The 19605-nt window shown below is 40.7% G+C and overlaps 1 protein-coding gene across 1 annotated transcript; it reads right to left on the bottom strand.

The window, feature by feature from the left end:
* Positions 1–4921: 4921 nt before the first annotated feature.
* Positions 4922–8854, bottom strand: LOC307108540 (olfactory receptor 2A7-like). The gene has a single exon (XM_079786607.1). The coding sequence runs from the start codon at positions 8662–8664 to the stop codon at positions 7642–7644; it is 1023 nt and encodes a 340-aa protein (XP_079642733.1). The 5' UTR covers positions 8665–8854; the 3' UTR covers positions 4922–7641.
* Positions 8855–19605: the final 10751 nt, after the last annotated feature.

Genomic DNA, 19605 nt, shown 5'->3' on the forward strand with positions numbered 1-19605 from the left:
AAAATACCCAAGTAGAGCAGCTTCTAGAAAAAAAAATTAAAAAGCAGGAGGAGAGCCTAAGGGAACTTTGGGATAATATGAAACAAAACAACATCCACATAATAGGGGTATCAGAAGGAGAGGAAACTGAGCAAGGAATAGAAAACCTGTTTGAAGAAATAATGACAGAAAACTTCCCTGATATAGGGAAGAAAAAACCCACACAAATCCAAGAAGCTCACAGAGTCCCAAGCAAAATGAACTCCAAAAAACTGATGCCGCCGAAACCGATTTAGCTCAGTGGATAGAGCGTCGGCCTGCGGACTGAAAGGTCCCAGGTTCGATTCCAGTCAGGGGCATGTACATTGGTTGCGGGCACATCCCTGGTAGGGGGTGTGCAGGAGGCAGCTGGTCGATGTTTCTCTCTCATCGATGTTTCTAGCTCTCTATCCCACTCCCTTCCTCTCTGTAAAAAATCAATAAAATATATTAAAAAACAAAAACAAAAACAAAAAACCGATGCCAAGGCACATTATAATTAAATTGGCAAACACAAACGACAAAGCAAAAATCTTAAAAGCGGGCAGAGAGAGACAGAAAGTTACCTGCAAAGGATCCCCCATTAGACTAGCAACTGATTTCTCAACAGAAACACATCAGGCAAGAAGGGAATGGAATGAAATATACAAAGTCATGGAAAGGAAGGGTTTGAATCCAAGAATACTGTACCCAGCAAGGCTATCAATCAAAATTGAGGGTGAAATCAGGAGATTCACAGACAAAAAAAGGACTAGGGGAGTTTATTACCACCAAACCAGCAATGCAAGAAATGCTAAAGGATCTGCTGTAAAAAGAAGAAATAGGAAGCGAAGAAGGAACACAGGGGTAAATAATAAAAATGGCGACAAACAAGTACCTATCAATAATAACTTTAAATGTAAATGGATTAAATGCCCCAATCAAAAGTCATAGGGTAACTGATTGGATAAGAAAACATGACCCATATATCTTCTGTCTACAGGAAACCCACCTCAGAAAAAAAGACGCACACAGACTGAGGGTAAAGGGATGCAAAAAGGTTTTTCAGGTGAATGGAAATGAAAAAAAGCTGGGGTAGCGACATTTATATCTGACAAATTAGATCTCAAAGTGGAGGACATAAAGAGATACAAAAGGCCACTTCATAATACTAAAGGGAGCAATCCAACAAGAAGAAATAGCTCTGGTAAACATATACGCACCCAATACAGGAGCACCCAAATACATAAAAAAAAAAACTCCTGGAGGATATCAAGGGAGAGATTAACAGCAATACAATCATAGTAGGGGACTTTAATACCCCACTATCACCATTGGACAAATCCTCTAAACAAAAAATCAGCAAAGAAACATCAATCCTAAATGACTCACTAGACCAGATGGAATTAATTGACATCTGCAGAACATTTCACCCCAAAGCCACAGAATATACATTCTTCTCAAGTGCACATGGGTCATTTTCAAAGATAGACCACATATTGGATCACAGGAAAATCTCTTCAAATTCAAGAAGATAGAAATCATATCAAGCATCTTCTCAGATCACAATGGCATAAAACTGGAAATTAACTACAATAAAAACAATCCAAAAAAACCTAACACCTGGAGACTAAATAGCATGCTATTAAACAATGACTGGGTTACCAGAGAGATCAAAGAAGAAATAAAAAAAATCCTGGCAACAAACAACAATGAAAACACAACAATCCAAAATCTATGGGACACAGCGAAAGCATTCTTGAGAGGGAAGTTCATAGCTCCACAAGCCTACTGCAAAAAAACAAGAAACAATGGTAATAAATTACCTAACCCTACGACTCAAAGAGTTAGAAAGAGAGCAACAAGAAAAGCGCAGTATAAGCAGAAGGAAGGAAATAATAAAGATCAGAGCAGAGATAAACAACATAGAGACAAAAAAAAAAACCAACTCACACAAAAAACAAAGATCAACAAAACCAAGAGCTGGTTCTTTGAAAGAATAAACAAAATTGATGAACCGCTAGCTGGGCTGACCAAGAAGCAAAGAGAGCAGACCCAAATAAAGAAAATCAGAAATGAAAGAGGAGAAATAACAACAGAATCCACAGAAATACAAAGGATTGTTAAACATACTATGAACAACTCTATTCCAACAAACTGGACAACCTGGAGTAAATGGACATATTCCTAGAAAAATACAACCTTCCAAAACGCAATCAGGAAGAATCTAAACATCTCAATAGGCCAATAACTAGGGAAGAAATTGAAGCAGTCATCAAAAAGCTTCCAGCAAACAAAAGCCTGGGGCCAGACAGCTTCACAGGGGAGTTTTACCAAACATTCAAGGAAGTACTAAAACCTATCCTCCTCAGACTATTCAAAAAAATTCAAGAGGAAGGAACACTTCCAAGCTCCTTCTATGAAGCCAGCATCCCCTTATACCAAAACCAGATAAAGACAACACAATGAAAGAGAATTACAGGCCAATATACCTCATGAACACAGATGCCAAAATCCTCAACAAAATTCTAGCAAATTGGATCCAGCAGTACATCAGAAAGATCATACACCATGACCAAGTAGGATTTATCCCAGGGATGCAAGGATGGTACAATATCTGCAAATCAATAAACGTGATACGTCACATAAACAAATTGAGAGATAAAAACCACATACTCATATCAATTGATGCAGAAAAAGCATTTGACAAAATCTAACACCCATTTTTGATAAAAACTCTCAGCAAGGTGGGAATAGAAGGATCATACCTCAACATAATAAAAGCCATATATGACAAACCCACAGCCAACATCATACTCAATGGGCAAAAACTAAAACCATTTCCCCTAAGAACAGGAACAAGACAGGGATGCCCACTCTCACCACTCTTGTTTGACATAGTACTGGAAATATTAGCCATTGCAATTAGACAAGAAGAAGAAATAAAAGGTATCCAAATTGGAAAAGAAGAAGTAAAACTGTCCTTATTTGCAGATGACATGATATTGTACATAAAAAACCCTAAAGACTCCATCTAAAAACTATTAGACTTAATAAATGAATTCAGCAATGTAGCAGGATACAAAATTAACACCAAGAAATCTATGACATTTCTATACACCAATAGTGAACTTACAGAGAGACTAAGAAAGCTATCTCATTTACCATCACACTAAAAAATTAAGATACCTAGGAATAAACTTAACTAAGGAGGTAAAAGACTTATACATGGAAACTACAGGACACTGAAAAAAGAGATAGAGGAAGACGTAAACAGATGGAAGAACATACCATGTTCATGGATTGGTAGAAACAACATTAAAATGTCCATACTACCCAAAGCAATCTATAGATTCAATGCACTCCCCATTAAAATACCAACGGCATATTTCACAGACCTAGAAAGAACTCTCCAAAAATTTATATGGAATAAAAAAAGACCCCGAATAGACACAGCAATCCTGAGAAAGAAGAACAAAGTAGGTTGGATCTCAATACCAGATTTCAAGCTGTATTACAAAGCCACTGTTCTCAAAACAGCCTGGTACTGGCACAAGAACAGACATATAGACCCATGGAATAGAATAAGAATCCAGATATCGACCCAAACCACTATGCCCAATTAATATTTGACAAAGAGGTATGATCATACAATGGAGTCAGGACAGTCTCTTCAATAAATGGTGTTGGGAAAATTGGACAGAAACATGCAACAAAATGAAACTAGACCACCAACTTACACCATACACAAAAATAAACTCAAAATGGATAAAGGACTTAAACACAGGACAGAAAATCATAAAAATACTAGAGGAATCCACAGGCAGAGAAATCTCAGACGTATGCTGAAGCAATTTCTTCACCGATACCGCTCCTAGGGCAATGGAAACTAAAGAGAAAATAAACAAATGGGACTACATCAAAATAAAAAAACTTTTGCACAGCAAAAGAAACCATCCACAAAATAACAAGAAAGCCTACTGTATGGGAGAACATATTTGCCAATGTTATCATTTTAAAGGCTTAATCACCAGGGAACTCATACAACTTAATAAAAGGAAGATAAATGGTCCAATAAAAAAAAAATGGGCAACGGACCTAAATAGATACTTTTCGAAAGAAGACAGAAGGAAGGCCAAGAGACATATGAAAACATGCTCAAAGTCACTAATTATCTGAGAGATGCAAATCAAAACAACAATGCGGTATCATCTCACACCTGTCAGATTGGCTATCATCAACAAATCAATAAAAGACAAGTGCTGGCGAGGATGCGGAGAAAAAGGAACCCTCGTGCATTGCTGGTGGGAATGCAGACTGGTGCAGCCACTGTGGAGAACAGTATGGCGTTTCCTCAAAAAACTAAAAATGGAACTCCCATTTGACCCAGTAATCCCACTTCTAGGAATATATCCCAAGAAACTAGAAACACCAATCAGGAAGGATATATGCACTCCTATGTTCATAGCAGCACAATTCACCATAGTTAAGATTTGGAAACAGCCTAAATGCCCATCAGCAGATGAGTGGGTTAGAAAACTATGGTACATCTACACAATGGAATACTACACTGCTATAAAAAAGAAGGAATTCTTACCATTTGCAGCAGCATGGATGGAACTGGAGAGCATTATGCTAAGTGAAATAAGCCAGGCAATGAAAGAAAAATACCACATGATCTCACTCATTTATGGAAAATAAAGAGCATTATAACCTGATGAACAAAAAGATAGATACTGAGGCAGTAAAGCATCGAACAGACTGTCAAATTACAGCGGGAAGGCTGGGGAGGGTTGGGGAGGGGGGAAAGAAATCAACCGAAGGACTTGTATGCATGTATATAAGCACAACCAATGGACACAAGACACTGGCGGGTGGGATGAGGGCATGCGACAGGGGGTAGGGGAGGCTGGGAGAAGCTCAATGGGGGAAAAAAAGGAGATATAGGTACTACTACATGTAATACCTTAAACAATAAAAAAATAGTCAATGAACACATATTTTCTATGTTATATGTATTATTTACTGTACTCTTATAATAAAGTAAGCAAAAGAAGAATATTGAGGAAATCATGCGAAAGATAAAACATTTTACAGTACTTATTGAAAAAATCTGCATAAGAGTAGATCCATGCATCTCAAACCCCTGTTGCTCAAGGGTCAACTATATTTGACCATTGTCTTACCAATATCTAGCTCAGTGTGAGGAACATTTTTAAGTGATGAGTAAATGATAGCAATAATGATATCGGCAGCCTATCAGATGTTCAAGCCAAAGCAGATCCAAGTCTAGGGCATTCATAACTCAGAACTTACCTGAGAACATGTCCAACAGAAATGATTACATCTGTTCCCCAAAACCCGTGTGTAATAACCTTCATGGACTAACTACTTATTATAGCCAAAATCGTAGAGAACTAGAAATATACTACCAGAAATGTGATAGATAAATTGTGATAGGTTTATACAATGTAATACTATGAAACAATTAAAATTAATGAAATACAGCTATATGTAACAACCTGAATGAATCTCACATTCATTCAGTAATGAGTGAGAAAAGGAAAATAAGAAAAGAATACTCATTGTATGTGTGTGTGCACATATTTACATATAATATTTTGCAATTTTTAATTGTATTTATCCATGTACTTTTTTTGCATTTCTTTTTTATAATTGATCTTTATTGTTGAAAGTATCACAGATTTTCCGCTTTTTCCCCCTATTGACCCCTACGCCCTGCTCTTGCCCCCTCTCCAGGCCTTTACCACACTATTGTCTGGGTCCATGGGTCATGCATATAAGTTATTTGATTAATCTCTCCCTGCCTGTCCCCCTTGCTCTGAAATCTGTCAATCTGTTGTAGGCTTCCATGTCTCTGGATCTATTTTGTTCATCTGTTTATTTTGTTCTTTAGATTCCACATATAAGTGAGATCATGTGACACTTGTCTTTCTCTGAATGCATATTTTGTGTGTGTGCACATACTTATATATAAATTTTTGCATTTTTGAATTGTATTTATCCATGTACTTTTCAAAATTCTTTCTTTAGAGAATTGAGATTGCAAAGAAAAGACTCTGAGTCATTTTGAATCACATAAAAGGCTACTTTTTGTAATAGTCCTGCTTTTGTCTAGTATAGTAGCAAATCTCATTTTGTATTGCCTCATTTATGTCACAGTCCTTGTTCTTTAAAAATGAGGAATGTATGTAGAGGATAATATGAATAATTACCATTTATTGAGCTCTTATTTTAACTCGCGGGTTCTGCTTATCATTTTGCACAGAGTATTTCCTCTTCACAACAACCTATGAGCTTAGTACTAGTAAATTTATTTTACACACAATAAATCTAAATTCCAAAGAATTAAACTATATTGTAAAAGCTTATACATCTAGCAACTGGCAGAACTCTGTTAAAAAAACAAACAAACAGCTTTATCTGAATTCAAAATCATGGGTTTTTAACCATTGTTTGGTCATGGAGTATTGTTTACATAACAGATTTCCTTACAAAAAGGATGCCTTGTAAGAAAGAAATACATATACTTTCCTCTTTAAAATACTTTTTTTCATGAAACAACATTATTTTTAAAGTAAAATATTTCCCTTTGATGCAGTTCAAATATTCAGAAGGTTTAACTTAGTATATAATTTGAGGAAAGTGTTGAAAAAGTAGAAGTCTCTTTTCCCACTATTTCTTAACTCTATTCTATCACTTCAAAATTAAGTGTTGGAGTTTCATGTTTCAAAATGGTTATTTAACTTACACCAAACCTCTGAATTTAAAAAGCAAATCAATTCTGATAATTTATAGCTTTAGTATCATTGGTCAACTGGTCATCCCAACAATTACAGTCTATTCTTATTTGTCAGAATGTTCTCTCCAAGTTTTGGTCATTTCCCATAAAGACAATTGACCAAACAAATGAGAGGAGATGTATAATGCTTCCAAGGACTCTCAGCTACTTCCATTCTGCTCTCTCCCTCTTGTCTCCATGATCCGTGGATCTCTGCCTACACTCCAGAAGCAGAGAAGGACAGCGACAGAGAAAGCTCCAATATGTCTGTAAAATTTTAGCATGACACCCTTTGGGGTTTGGTTCTTGTTAGATCCATCACAGTTACATACTTAATCCTCTTTCCCTTAAAGTCATACCTCATGCTCTTCCTAATTTAAGTTGATAATGCCTATAGAAATACGTAGGGATATAATCAAATATTTTAAATGTGGATCAATATTTGAAGATGACAGTTGCCAAATTTATAATATTTAAAGAACTACTATGTGGCCGATCTCTTTCAATGTCCATGTTTTAAATATTCTCCTGAACCTTGTTTTATTCTACGTTTTGTCTATAAGTCCTGAATATGGAATATATAAATGTATTCCCTCATCTGAGAATATTTCACATACCATATTAAAGTGTGTGCAACATGCAGATAGTTGGGAGAGGTTTTCACTTTCTGTGCAGCACTGAGGAGGGAGGAAAGCAGAATGGCTTTCTTGGGAGGGAGTCACAGGGAAATGTGAAGATGAAAAGGATGCCCTAGAGCATGTCTGTGTATCTTGTGTAGATACTGGGTGACATGAGTCCTCAGGTCCCTTTAAGCTCACTTGTTTCCTGATTCTATAAGGCTTTCATGAAGTTCTCTCCTTTTCAAGCACCCTCTTCAGAGCAGCTTTGACATCTCTGTTCCTCAGACTGTAGATCAGGGGATTAAGCATGGGATTGAAAAGGCTGTGAAAGAGGAGGAGATATTTCTTCTGCTCCGTGGGGTCCCCATGTGGGGGCCCGACATACATGATAATGGCTGTGCCATAAAAGAGTCCAACCACACAGAGGTGGGAGGAGCAGGTGGAGAAGGCTTTCCGGCGCCCCTCCCCTGACTGGATCTTCAGGATAGCGCGTAGAATCTGAATGTAGGATATCACAATGGAGGAGAGTGGTCCCACCAGCACAGATGCTGCCCCAGCCAAAACCATAATCTCATTCATGTGGGTGTCTGCACAGGCAAGTTTGAGAACCGCTAGAATTTCACAGAAAAAGTGATTCACTTTCTGGGGTCCACAGAAGGGCAATGGTAAGAGTAGCACTGTATGTACTAGGGCCAGGAGGGCTCCTAAAGTCCAGGAAGTCACTGCCAGGATGGTGCAGACTCTCCAGTTCACGAGGACAGAATATTGGAGAGGGTGGCAGATGGCCACATACCGATCATAGGACATTGCCACCAGGAGAAGACATTCGGTGTGAGCAAAGGTCAAGAAGAGGAAGGTCTGCGTCATGCAGCCAGCAAAGGAGATGGGCTTGGCTGGACTCAGGAGGTTTACCAGCATCTGGGGCACTGTGTTGCAGGCATAGGACATGTCAACGATGGCCAGGTGTGAGAGAAAGAAGTACATGGGAGTGCGCAGTCGGGAGTCCAGCCAGATGAGGCCCAGGATGACCCCATTGCCCAGCAGGGTGAAGGTGTAGAACAGGGAGAAGAGCCCAAAGAGGAGCATCTGAGTCCTTGGGCTGAGAGGAAATCCCAGCAGGAGGAACTCTGTGACTGAAGACTGGTTTCCCCCCATTTCCCTGGGAAAAAGACAAGGGTGCTTACATCTGAATGCTGGGGGTAGGGGAGTAGGAGGGTAATGACCATCCTGGTGGATCTGTGACATTGTTTCTTTCCTCAGAAAACATCTTCTATGATATGTTTGTCCTGTTAGTCACTTACTACGTGAATACTATGCCTTACAAATGACACAGAAGGAAAATTTTTTTTTCACTGTGATAAACTAAATGCTAGTATTCTCTTACAGTGTTCAGTAAATCTTACCTGTATTTTCAAACTTTCACCACAGTTCACAATATGGTAACACTGCAACTGCCTTCACAGCTGTGGATACTCCTGGTTGGTGTGATCCCATCAGAGGTTTGCCCGTGTGTGTTCCTGCACCGCAGTGTACACAGAGCTACACGTGAGAATCTGGTCTGTGGTCTTGTATCCATATCTGCACATGAGGATGGGAAGATGGACCAGGAGCATGTCAGAGACCCTCCTATCAATGACCTCACAAATCTGTGCCTTCTTTATGTGAATTTCTTGTTAGCCTTATAATTTTTACTGACAGAATAATCTTGAATTGAGAGAATGGTAGGCAGCCTGCCACACCTTGAGCTGGATTTAAAAGAGAGAACTTTGTCTTTTGACTTTTGTACCTACAGATGGACTACTCTGATAGTGCTGTTTCATGATCAGATATTACCCGTCACACTCTTATCCTCTATATGAATATTTATATTCTATACCTGCATGTGTGTGCATGATGTATATGTTAGATATAGAGTTACATATGTACACATGCACTTGAATCCTTATTATGTGCAAGTGTGCAAGGTACTTGGTATTTTCTATATTATTTTCTACTCTATTTCACCAGTAAAAATGCTGATTAAATATCTTGATAGGTCATAGCCCAAGATTTAAAAAAAATCCAAGTCTAGAGCTAAAGCACTAACTATATACTCATATTCATAGAACCTTTGACGTATTTTATAGCTTAACTCTAATATATTTATCTTGAATCTTTACTTTTTTGTGGTTTATCAATTTTTTAAAGTATTTCTACCACAGAGTGGGTATTCTAAGGTTTGATTTGTAACTATTAAACCATTGCTTTTGTTTTCTTGTCTGACCCTATACCCTCCTTCAATCTAGAATCCATCTGAATTTCTCTAAAACAAAAATCCCAGGAAAATTCATAATTAAGTTCCTATCTATCAACTCCCCATTCAAATTTTCTGATTGACAGGCCAGCATAGGACATTTGGCTCAAGCGGACTAGAAAGTCCTGAATGAGAAAGTGGCCCCAGCCTCATTTCGTGGAACAGCCAAAAGTCCCCCTATCCAGCACAACAGGAGGCAGCTGCTCTAGAGCATGAGCCAGCAGGCCAACGATAACAACAGCCTGCTTACAGCCCACAGCCTCAACGGCCAGCACTAATCAGTCTGAAGGACAATGAACTCCATCTAATCCGACTAGAACACTTACATCCCCCAGCCTCTGCCCTTATGGTTTTTGCACATAAAAGTAACCCCAAGAACAGTGGAGGCTGAGTCTTAATCTTTCCTGTTGTGGTTCTATCCCCCATTCACTCTAATAAACTCCCCTCTTGCTCACTGCATCCGCCTTAATCCTTGAGTGACTCCAATCTTACACTGGTAAGTTAGTATTTGCAAGGTTTTATAAACAAAAGTTTGAAGGTTTTACCCCGCTTCAAAGGAAGAATCAGAATTCACAGAGGAAATATTGGGAGATTATTTTACCTTAGTCTAAGAAATAACATCATAGCAAGTGGAATCACCTCCTTGAAGAAAACCGTTTGTTTCATTAGGACTGACCTTCATGTCAGTGAATGTTTTAAATCAGAGATTGATTAACCATCTATTCAAGATGGGATTCCCATGTTATGTAAGAAGTTGAACAAGAAAAATGCTGAAATCTCTTCCAACTATAGGAATCACTGGCCCTAAATGTATAGAAAAGTGTTAGCCATTTTCATTTTGATTTTCTTGCAACATTTGGGGACAATGGAGACAGTGGTGCTATTTCTAAAATGTCATGGATGAAGGCACACAATAAACTAAATTAGAAGGACCAATGAGTGTCATCTCATCTTTCTATCTGCCAGTAGCTAAAACACAAACATAAAATTCACAGATATTTACTAAACATATTCAATGTCCTGCCACAGGTCTTGGTTGAGGACATACAAGACAATTCTTGTCTGCTGGTGTATATAACCACTTGGAATGAAAAAGACTGTTAAAAGGACTAGAAAGATGATAATTCTCATATTTAAATAACTCATCAAATGGAAGTTCACTTTCAAAAATAAAACCTTCAGGACACTCTTCTGTAACAAACTCATTTTGTAGTCAATTAGGTCTATTATTTAATGAAAACATGATTTAATTTCATGGGACAATGGAAATATTTTCAAGCAAACCTCTCAAATAGCATTTTACCTTATAATTTAAACATGAAATTCAACACTAAATGCATCAAAGTAAGTGATCCATATTAGGTGTATCTAAAGGAGACAATAGCTTTTAAATTATCCTATTAGGTATGTCTATAAATTGCAGACATCTGGCATTGACGGACAATAACAATTCCTTTGTGATTTTTCATTAGAGCCTATCTGAAACTGTACAGTGAACAAAGTCTTGATAATATAAAAAAACTTACCACAGACTTACAGCTAAAAATGAGAAGATGAGGTGAATGTGAATTGGGGTAAGCAAAAAATACACCAATAATGTAAATAGCATCTGTGAGTTAATGTTGAAATCCTGTCTCATAAGGATCTATCTTTTAGGAGAAAAGGTGCCCCAACAGAAGCAATGGGGTTCCACTCAGAATAGAATATTTATTCTCTGTTTAATTCTACCACCTCTTAATAGACTGAGTGTTTGGTGTAGGGGAGGGAGAAAGACCCATCAGGCACACTGCCATCTGCTTCCTTCCAGGGAAAAGGGGCTCTCCAAGGACTTGTCTCTGGTTTTCTCCAGAGGAACATTTACAACAAGAAGAAGATCATCAATTTAGAAGCACTAGAATGATTTAGGGAACTCCTTCATACATTACAATTACCACACACTTGGATTTATTACAGATTCAAGAACTCTAACATTTTCCCACCTACTAACCCTCCAAATAGAGTAAGTAGTAAACAGGGCAGAGGGAACCATCTATTTTTCCCATCCTTTCTAATGTTTGCTGAGTTTTATGTTACACCTGACCAGAATATGCATCCTATATATTTTTTTCATCAAGTCACCATAAGGAACACATCCCATAAAGCAAGACCAAGTAACAGAAACTATGGAAGCAATGGGGAACATGTGAAGGAGTCAGAAACCGGATAAGATATCCCAATGGGACTTGTTAAATCCTGTTTGGTAAGATTTAACTGCAGTGCCAAAAGCCAAGAAAGACTCTCACCAGGAAACACTCTGAAATAAAAGACCAGAAACCATAAAATTCATAAAAGAAAACATAGGGCAAAAGCTCCTTGACATTGGTCTTGGTGATCAAAATAAACAAGTGAGTCTTCATCAAACTAAAGAAATGATCAGCAAAATGAAAACATAACCTACACAATGGGAAGACATATTTGAAAACCATATATATCATAAAAGATTTATATCCAAAATATATAAAGAACTCATACAATTCAATAGTAAAAATAACAAATAACTTCATCAGAAAATGGGCAAAGAAATTGAATGGACATTTTCCCAGTGAAGGCATACAAATCACCAAGAGGTACATGGAAAGGTGCTCATTATCACTAATCATAAGGGAAATGAAAATCAAACCTACATTGAGATAGCACCTCTCACCTGTTAGAATGGGAATCATCAAGAAGACAAGAGATAAATGCTGGTGAGGATACAGAGAAAAGAGGACAGGTGCACTGTTGGTGGGATTGCAAATTGGTAGGTATAGCTACTATGAAAAATAGTATGGAGATTCCTCATAAAAATAAAAATAGAACTATCATCTGATCCAGCAATTTCATTTCTGGAAATATATCTGAAGGAACAAAAACATTATGTATGAGAGAGAACTGCACCCCCATGTTCATTGCAGCATTATTTACAACTAGAGGCCTGGTTGCTGGAGGCTAAGACCAGCAGGTCATAATAAATGCGAGAAGTCCACAGAAGGCTGATGGATATTCAGCAGGGGTGAAAATCTGCATATTACCTGCTGCTGGCTGAACCGCTGAAGGCAATTCCCCTAACCTGAAAATCTTTTACCAAACCTTACCTTTGATATGTATGTTTGCTTTGCTAAAGGGAAAAATGTGTAAATAAAAAGCCGTGGGTCTGGAGATTTGGTGAGCCCATTCCACTAGAGAAAGGTTTCTGCCTGGTTCCCCATGCCTTCCAAATTTATATTTCTTGTCAAGTGTGTCCATTTATGCATGGCCCTTTTCCAGATTCTTGAATCCTTCCTGCAAAAGACTGCAGCACCAGGTGCTCAGATTCGTGCACCAGTGGGATCCCTCAGCCTGGCCTGCACCCTCTCGCAATCTGGGACCCCTCGGGGGATGTTGGACTGCCGGTTTCTGCCCAATCTCCACAGACAAGGCCCTGCGGGGACTGGGCCAAAACCGGCAATCCAACATTCCCCGAGGGATGTAGTAGTGCATAGAGAGGCAGGCAGCCGGGGAGGAGCCCAAGCCCTGGCCGGGGACTGTGCTGCTCCTGCTCATCCCAGCCCCGCTGCACCTGCTGCTACTGCTGCCACTCAATACCGTACTGCCAAGGAGGCAGGAGAAGTTTGCGCCACCGCAGCTGTGCTTGCCAGACATGAGGCCAGTGTTTGGCGCCCCTCAGTCAGCTGAGCAGTGCTCCTATTGTGGGAGCACACTGACCACCAGGGGGCAGCTCCTGTGTTGAGCGTCTGCCCCCTGGTGGCCAGTGCACATCATAGTGACCGGTCAAACGGTCATTTGGTCACTTAGTCGCTTAGGCTTTTATATATATAGATAGCCAAGACATGAAAACCTAAGTGTCTATGGACAGATGAATAGACAAAAAATCAGTGGTATATACTTACAATGGAATATCATTCAGCTGTAGAAAAGAAGGAATCCTGACATTTACAACAACATGAATGGGCCTGAGGGCATTATGCCAAGTGAAATAACTCAGTCAGAGAAAGACAAATGATCTGTGATCTCACTTGTATGTGGGATCTAAAACAACAACAACAACAAAAACCTAAACCAATTCATAGCAAAAGAGATCAGATTTGTGGAAATTGGATAAAGGTGATAAAATAGTGATAAACAATGCTGTATGCTATTCTTAAATTTGTTAAGAGAGTAAAATCTAAGAGTTCTAATCTCAAAGGAAGAAACATTTCTTTCCTATCTATATGTGATTATAAATGACTATGGTTGTGATCATTTCACACAATTTTTAAGTCAAATCATTATGCTATGCACTTACATTTATAGAGTGCTTTATGTTAATTATGTCTCAATAAAACTGGAAAATTTTAGAAGAGAATAAGAAATGTTATCACAGAGAATGATAATTAGGAGGAAGTAGATTCATCTTGCTGTTAAGTCAAGCCTTCACATTTGTAACATGCATTCTACCTGAAATCCAAAACACAAGAAATAAGTACCATATTTTCCGGTGTATAAGATGACTTTTTAACCCAGGAAAATCTTCTCAAAAGTCAGGGGTTGTCTTATACGCCTGGTGTCATCTTATAGGGTGGGTATATCTCAAACTCTATATTTTAACTGGAAAAGTTGGGGGTTGTCTTATACGCCCAGTCGTCTTATACGCTGGAAAATATGGTAATTAAACCAAAAAATGGGGGCTGACCTCAGCAACAAGAATTAGGATATAATTTGTAAGCAGCTAAGAAAAACACATTATTGACCAATTGGTAATTCACTTTGTCTCTTCACAAAGGGCAGTATCAATAATTTAGTGGTAAGATACTTAGTGTATGAATTTTATCATAGCCTTGATAACAAGAACATATCAGGAAATATGTGACTCAGGAGCTTTGGGAGCCTCCAAAAGTCCACTCAAGGGGCTTTGATACAATCTCAGGGTGGCAGGAAGTTGTGACAGTGAACCCAAATGTAGTCAGTTGTGTGGGCTACCTATCTGGAGAAGGACTACAGGGAAAAGGAAGGAGATGATCAATATGGAGCACAGATAAAGGTCAGAGAGGCAGCATCTGCCTGTGCATCTTTGACAACCTTCATGGGAAGAGAAAGCTGACTAGTTGGCACAAGGATTCTAGTCACTTGGTGATGCTATGTCTACAGTCTGGACAGATGGCTTAAGTGACCAGTAATCAACAGCCCTGGTCAGTAAGCTCTCTAACTTCATGTTCACCACTCAGCCATCTACACTAATAAAAGAGAAACATGCAAATTAAGCATCACTCCACTACACCCACCAGCCAATCAGGAGTGAGTATGCAAATTAACCCAACAAAGATGGCGGCGGCCACAGAGCTGGAGTGAGCAGGAGGCTTGGGTTGCCCCTGGCAATGGAGGAAGCAAAGCTTCCCACCTGCCCTGGCCAGCCCTGGCCTCTGCTCAAGGCTACAAAGTTTCAATTATAGAAGATAAATAAATCCCAGATACCTGCTTCCAGCTGGCCCTGGCCTCCGCTCAAGGAGGTGCTGAAAAGAAAGAAAAAAAGGAAGGGCTGGGAGCTTGGGTTGCTGGGGGGCGTGGCCAGCCTGAAAACAGCCATCAGCCCCTCACCCAGACTGGCCAGGCACCCCAGTGGGGACCCCCACCCTGAAGGGTATGTGGCCAGCCTGAAAACGGCCCTCAGCCCCTCACCCAGGCTGGCCAGGCACACCAGCAGGATCCCTACCCTGATCTGGGACACCCTTCAGGGCAAACCAGCCGGCCCCACCAGTGCACCCACCAGGCCTCTATCTATACTAATAAAAGGGTAATATGCTAATTAGACTGGAAGACCTTCCAGGAGACCTTCCGAATATTCTTCTGGACAAAGCCATGGTGGCAGGGCCGAGGTAGAGGCAGTTAGAGGCCAAGAGGGGAGGGCAGTTGTGGGTTATCAGGCCAGGATGGGACAGCAGTTGTGGGTTATCAGGCTGTTGGGGGGCGGGGCTGTTGGGGGTAAGCAGACTAGCAGGGGGACCAGTTGGGGGTGAGCAGGTTGTCAGTGGGGGAAGTTGGAGATGATCAGGACAGCGGGGGGGGGGGCAGTTTGGAGTGAGCAGGCCAGCAGGGGGCAGTTGGGGGCAAGCAGGCCAGTGGGGAAGGAAGGTGGGGGCGAGAGCAGGGGGGGGGGGCAGTGGAGGTGAGCACACTGGCATGGGGGGCAGTTGGGGGTCATCAGGCTGGCGGGGGGACATTTGGGGGTGAGCAGGCCGGTGGCGGGGGGGGCAGTTGGGCGTGAGCAGGCCGGCAGGCAGAATGGTTAGGGGCAATCAGGCAGGCAGGCAGGCAGGTGAGCGGTTAGGAGCCAGCAGTCCCAGATTGCGAGAGGGATGTCCAACTGCCGGTTTAGGCCCAATCCCTGTAAACTGGCAGTAGGACATCCTTCGAGGGGTCCCAAGTTGGAAAGAGTGCAGGCAGGGCTGAAGGACACCCCCACCCCCTGTACATGAATTTCATGCACTGGGCCACTAGTTAGGTAATAAACTATCTTCTTATGTAGATATTTCTACAGAAAGGATCACCAAGGTCATTTGTTCATTATGCAGTTGCATCTTCCCAATGTGCTATGGATAGCAAGATGCATTTCCTGAACAACATTTCCAAAGTTGGATCTTAACAAGTGAAGAACAGACCCTGAACCAAGTTAACCTCATTGAAGCAAGACTCAGGAAAAGATCCCTTCCTAACAGCAACAGATGAGATGTATGTTTTTTATAAGCATTATTGGTAAACTGTCAAACCACCTGAACATAAAAGAAATCTAAATAATAGATTAAAAATTCCTCATACATGACCAGAAGCACACAAGCAGATTGATGGTGCTAAGCTCTGTGAAGATTTTACTATGAAAATGAGCTTCAGGAAAAGGAGTAAGATAAATAAAACCGTGCACATTAAACATAAAAATCCAATAAAGAGAAAATTTAAACTATTATCGACTATCTTTGCCTTCTTCCACCTCACTAAGCCAGCATCTAACATCTTGATTTCTTTTCTATACTCTTGCCATCCCCACTATAAAAACCTATTCTCTAAGTTACAGAAAATCGAACATATTTAGTGTGTACATGCTAGCCTTTTGATACTGTGCTTAATGCCATGCTGAATGAGACACACATGTAAGACATAGATTCAGTATTCATTTGGCTTCATGTTATGTTGTAATAAATAGATTCTCATGCATTTACTATTGAAAGTAATTTTCGGGATAAAATAGGCAGGTTTAGTGAATCTTAGGAATAAAGAGGGTCCATGGGTGAGGAATGCATAGGTGAGGGCTTGGGGCCACCAGAAGGCATACTTCATGGAGAATAGAAAGATGCCATAGGATAAGGGGAGAGGAAGACATATATTCCCAGAGGATAAAGAAAAATCACAGAGTATGGGGGTAAAGGAAACATACTTTCACAGAGGATAGAGAAATGTGGGAAGATGCTGGAAGGAGGGAAACACACGTTCACAGGAGATAAAGGAATGTTGCAAGATAAGGGGAGAAAAGGGGGGGCACCATGTGGGTTTTGGACTGTGAAGTTGATATTCTGCAAAAGACTGACCAATTAGAAAAGCACAAGGTCATAAATGGGGAAGGGATCCAATTAGAAGGGAGCATGAAGAGATAAAGAACTACAGCCTTTATAAACCTTAGAATAAAGGGGTTTAGTGGATTACCCCCTTGGGAGCCCCTCCCTATGTGGGAGTCTGTATTTGCTTCCAATAAATTTCCACCCTTTTACTAAGAAGTCCTTTCGTCTGGGAATTTTATTCTTCAAACCTCATGAGACAAGAACCTGCATAGGGGAGATCTGTACCCCACACCCCGTGTTTCACTATGAATTGTGACTGTACGCATAATAAGTAAATGCATAATTTACACAATAACCAACATGTTAATTCTCCTGAAATGTAATACTGATAGGGGCAGAAATAGAATGTTGAGGAACCAGCTAGAATTGTAAGAAATATTAATCATGCTCTATTAACTGTGATTGTTTTATTTTAATTAAACAAGGCACATTCTAACCTGGCTGGCAGTTGCCTGCAGGACCTGGGAACTCACCTGGAAATGCAGCCCATCCTTCCCACTTGGAGATGCCTATTATGATGGAAAGATTAAAAACTTTGCTGCAAGAAACCAGAGCTGCCAGCCCTTTAAAGACTCCAGCCCTGGCATATCACTAAGCCCTTTGAAGATCCCCAGCTCTTTTGCATACCTGCAGGCCTTTGCAAATCTCTAGCCTGCTTACTTGTTAACTGCCCATTTGGCATACCCTTTGGCTATTTCCCCAGGTAGTCTAGTCCTTTGTCTTTTTACCCAATATAAGCATCTGGTTTATGGTAGAGTAGACAGCAGATTTTTGTGGCTGACCTTCTGCTCTCCCATATTGCTGGCAATATTGGAATAAACGCTCATATATGATTCAACCCTGTCTCTGCTTAATTGGTTCAAGTAGTGACAGGCAGCATGGACCCATTGATTGTCTGGTTATAATATCACTCAATAATATACCCTACTATAATTTCCTTTGGTGAGGAAAATTATTTCATATGTTGCATCTAAATTCATAACACAGAAATTTCTTACTGCTTTTTTTAGTGTCATCTTTTCTAAGGAAATCTCTATCAAATGGATAATTCTTCACCAATAAAAATTAACCAAATCCTAACCACCTTTCTGTAATTTGTCTATAAAATGTACATCTAATGTTCCCCTGAAACTATTCATACTGATTATGAGTAATCAGCATATAAGCTTAGTATTAACATAAAGTATTTTTTCCAACACGTAAATGAAGATTGGCAGTAACAAAGTGATAGTCAACAAAAGGCTAGATGCTACAACTCATCTAAGAGGAATTGATGGTAAAATAAAACAAGGCAATCTATTTAGCACCCACATTTGGACTCAAGGACCGCAGAAGAGGAAAACACCTAAAGGTTGGGCAGGGTCCTGCTTTCTGGAAGTTCTGTGGGAGCTGCAGAATCCTCTCTTTTGTTCTTGATTGAAAATGGGGTAGAATCCTCAGAAAAGAGGCCCAGTTCATGAAAATTCATGCACTGGAGAGGGGGCGGTCCCTCAGCCCGGCCTGCCCCCTTTCACAGTCCGGGAGCCCTCAGGGGCAGGAGGCGACCTGGCGATCAGGGGAAGGTGATGCCCCATCACACCTCTGCTGCTGCCACTGCTGGCAGTGCAAGCCTCGGCCGGACCTGGTTATCTGAGCCTTGGGCCGCCCCTGGGTGGCTGGGCAGCCACCATCCAATGCTTGCCTGCACCTCAGGCTGGCCTTGGGCAGCTGGGCAGCCATCATCTAAGGCTTGCCTGTGCCTTGGGCCAGCCCTGAGCGGCTGAGGGGCTAAAGGGACTGGGGGACTCCAGAGGCAGGTGCCCTGGTGGGGCTGAGGGGACTGGGCACCACCATCTTGTGTCTGCCTCCATCTTTGAGGGTGTGGCAGTCAATTAGCATATTCCCTCATTATTGGCTGTGGGCGCCGCCATCTTTGAGGGTGGGGCAGTCAAATAGCATATTCCCTTGTTATTGGCTGTGGGCGCCACCATCTTGACGACGGCATGAGGGTCAATTTGCATATTCCCTCTTTATTAGATAGGATGGGCTCATCGGAGCTGTGACCTCCTCAGGGCTCACTGCAGGGTGGGCTGTAAGATGCAGTGCATGCCCACCTCCACTGGAAAGGAGACAAGCTACTCTCTTTTCCTATTTCTGCTCTCATCTCTGGCAGGACACACAGTTAGAAACACAGACAGGCACAGAGCACACCTCTGAGACCTCACTCATTACAAAACCTGAGCACTCCATAGTATTTGAATTTCATGAATCTCAGCACTGCCCTAGTCCCCAATCCCATCCAGGTGAGCC

This window comes from Cnephaeus nilssonii (assembly GCF_951640355.1).
Source record: "Cnephaeus nilssonii genome assembly, chromosome: 12".
NCBI classification, from domain to species: Eukaryota; Metazoa; Chordata; class Mammalia; order Chiroptera; family Vespertilionidae; genus Cnephaeus; species Cnephaeus nilssonii.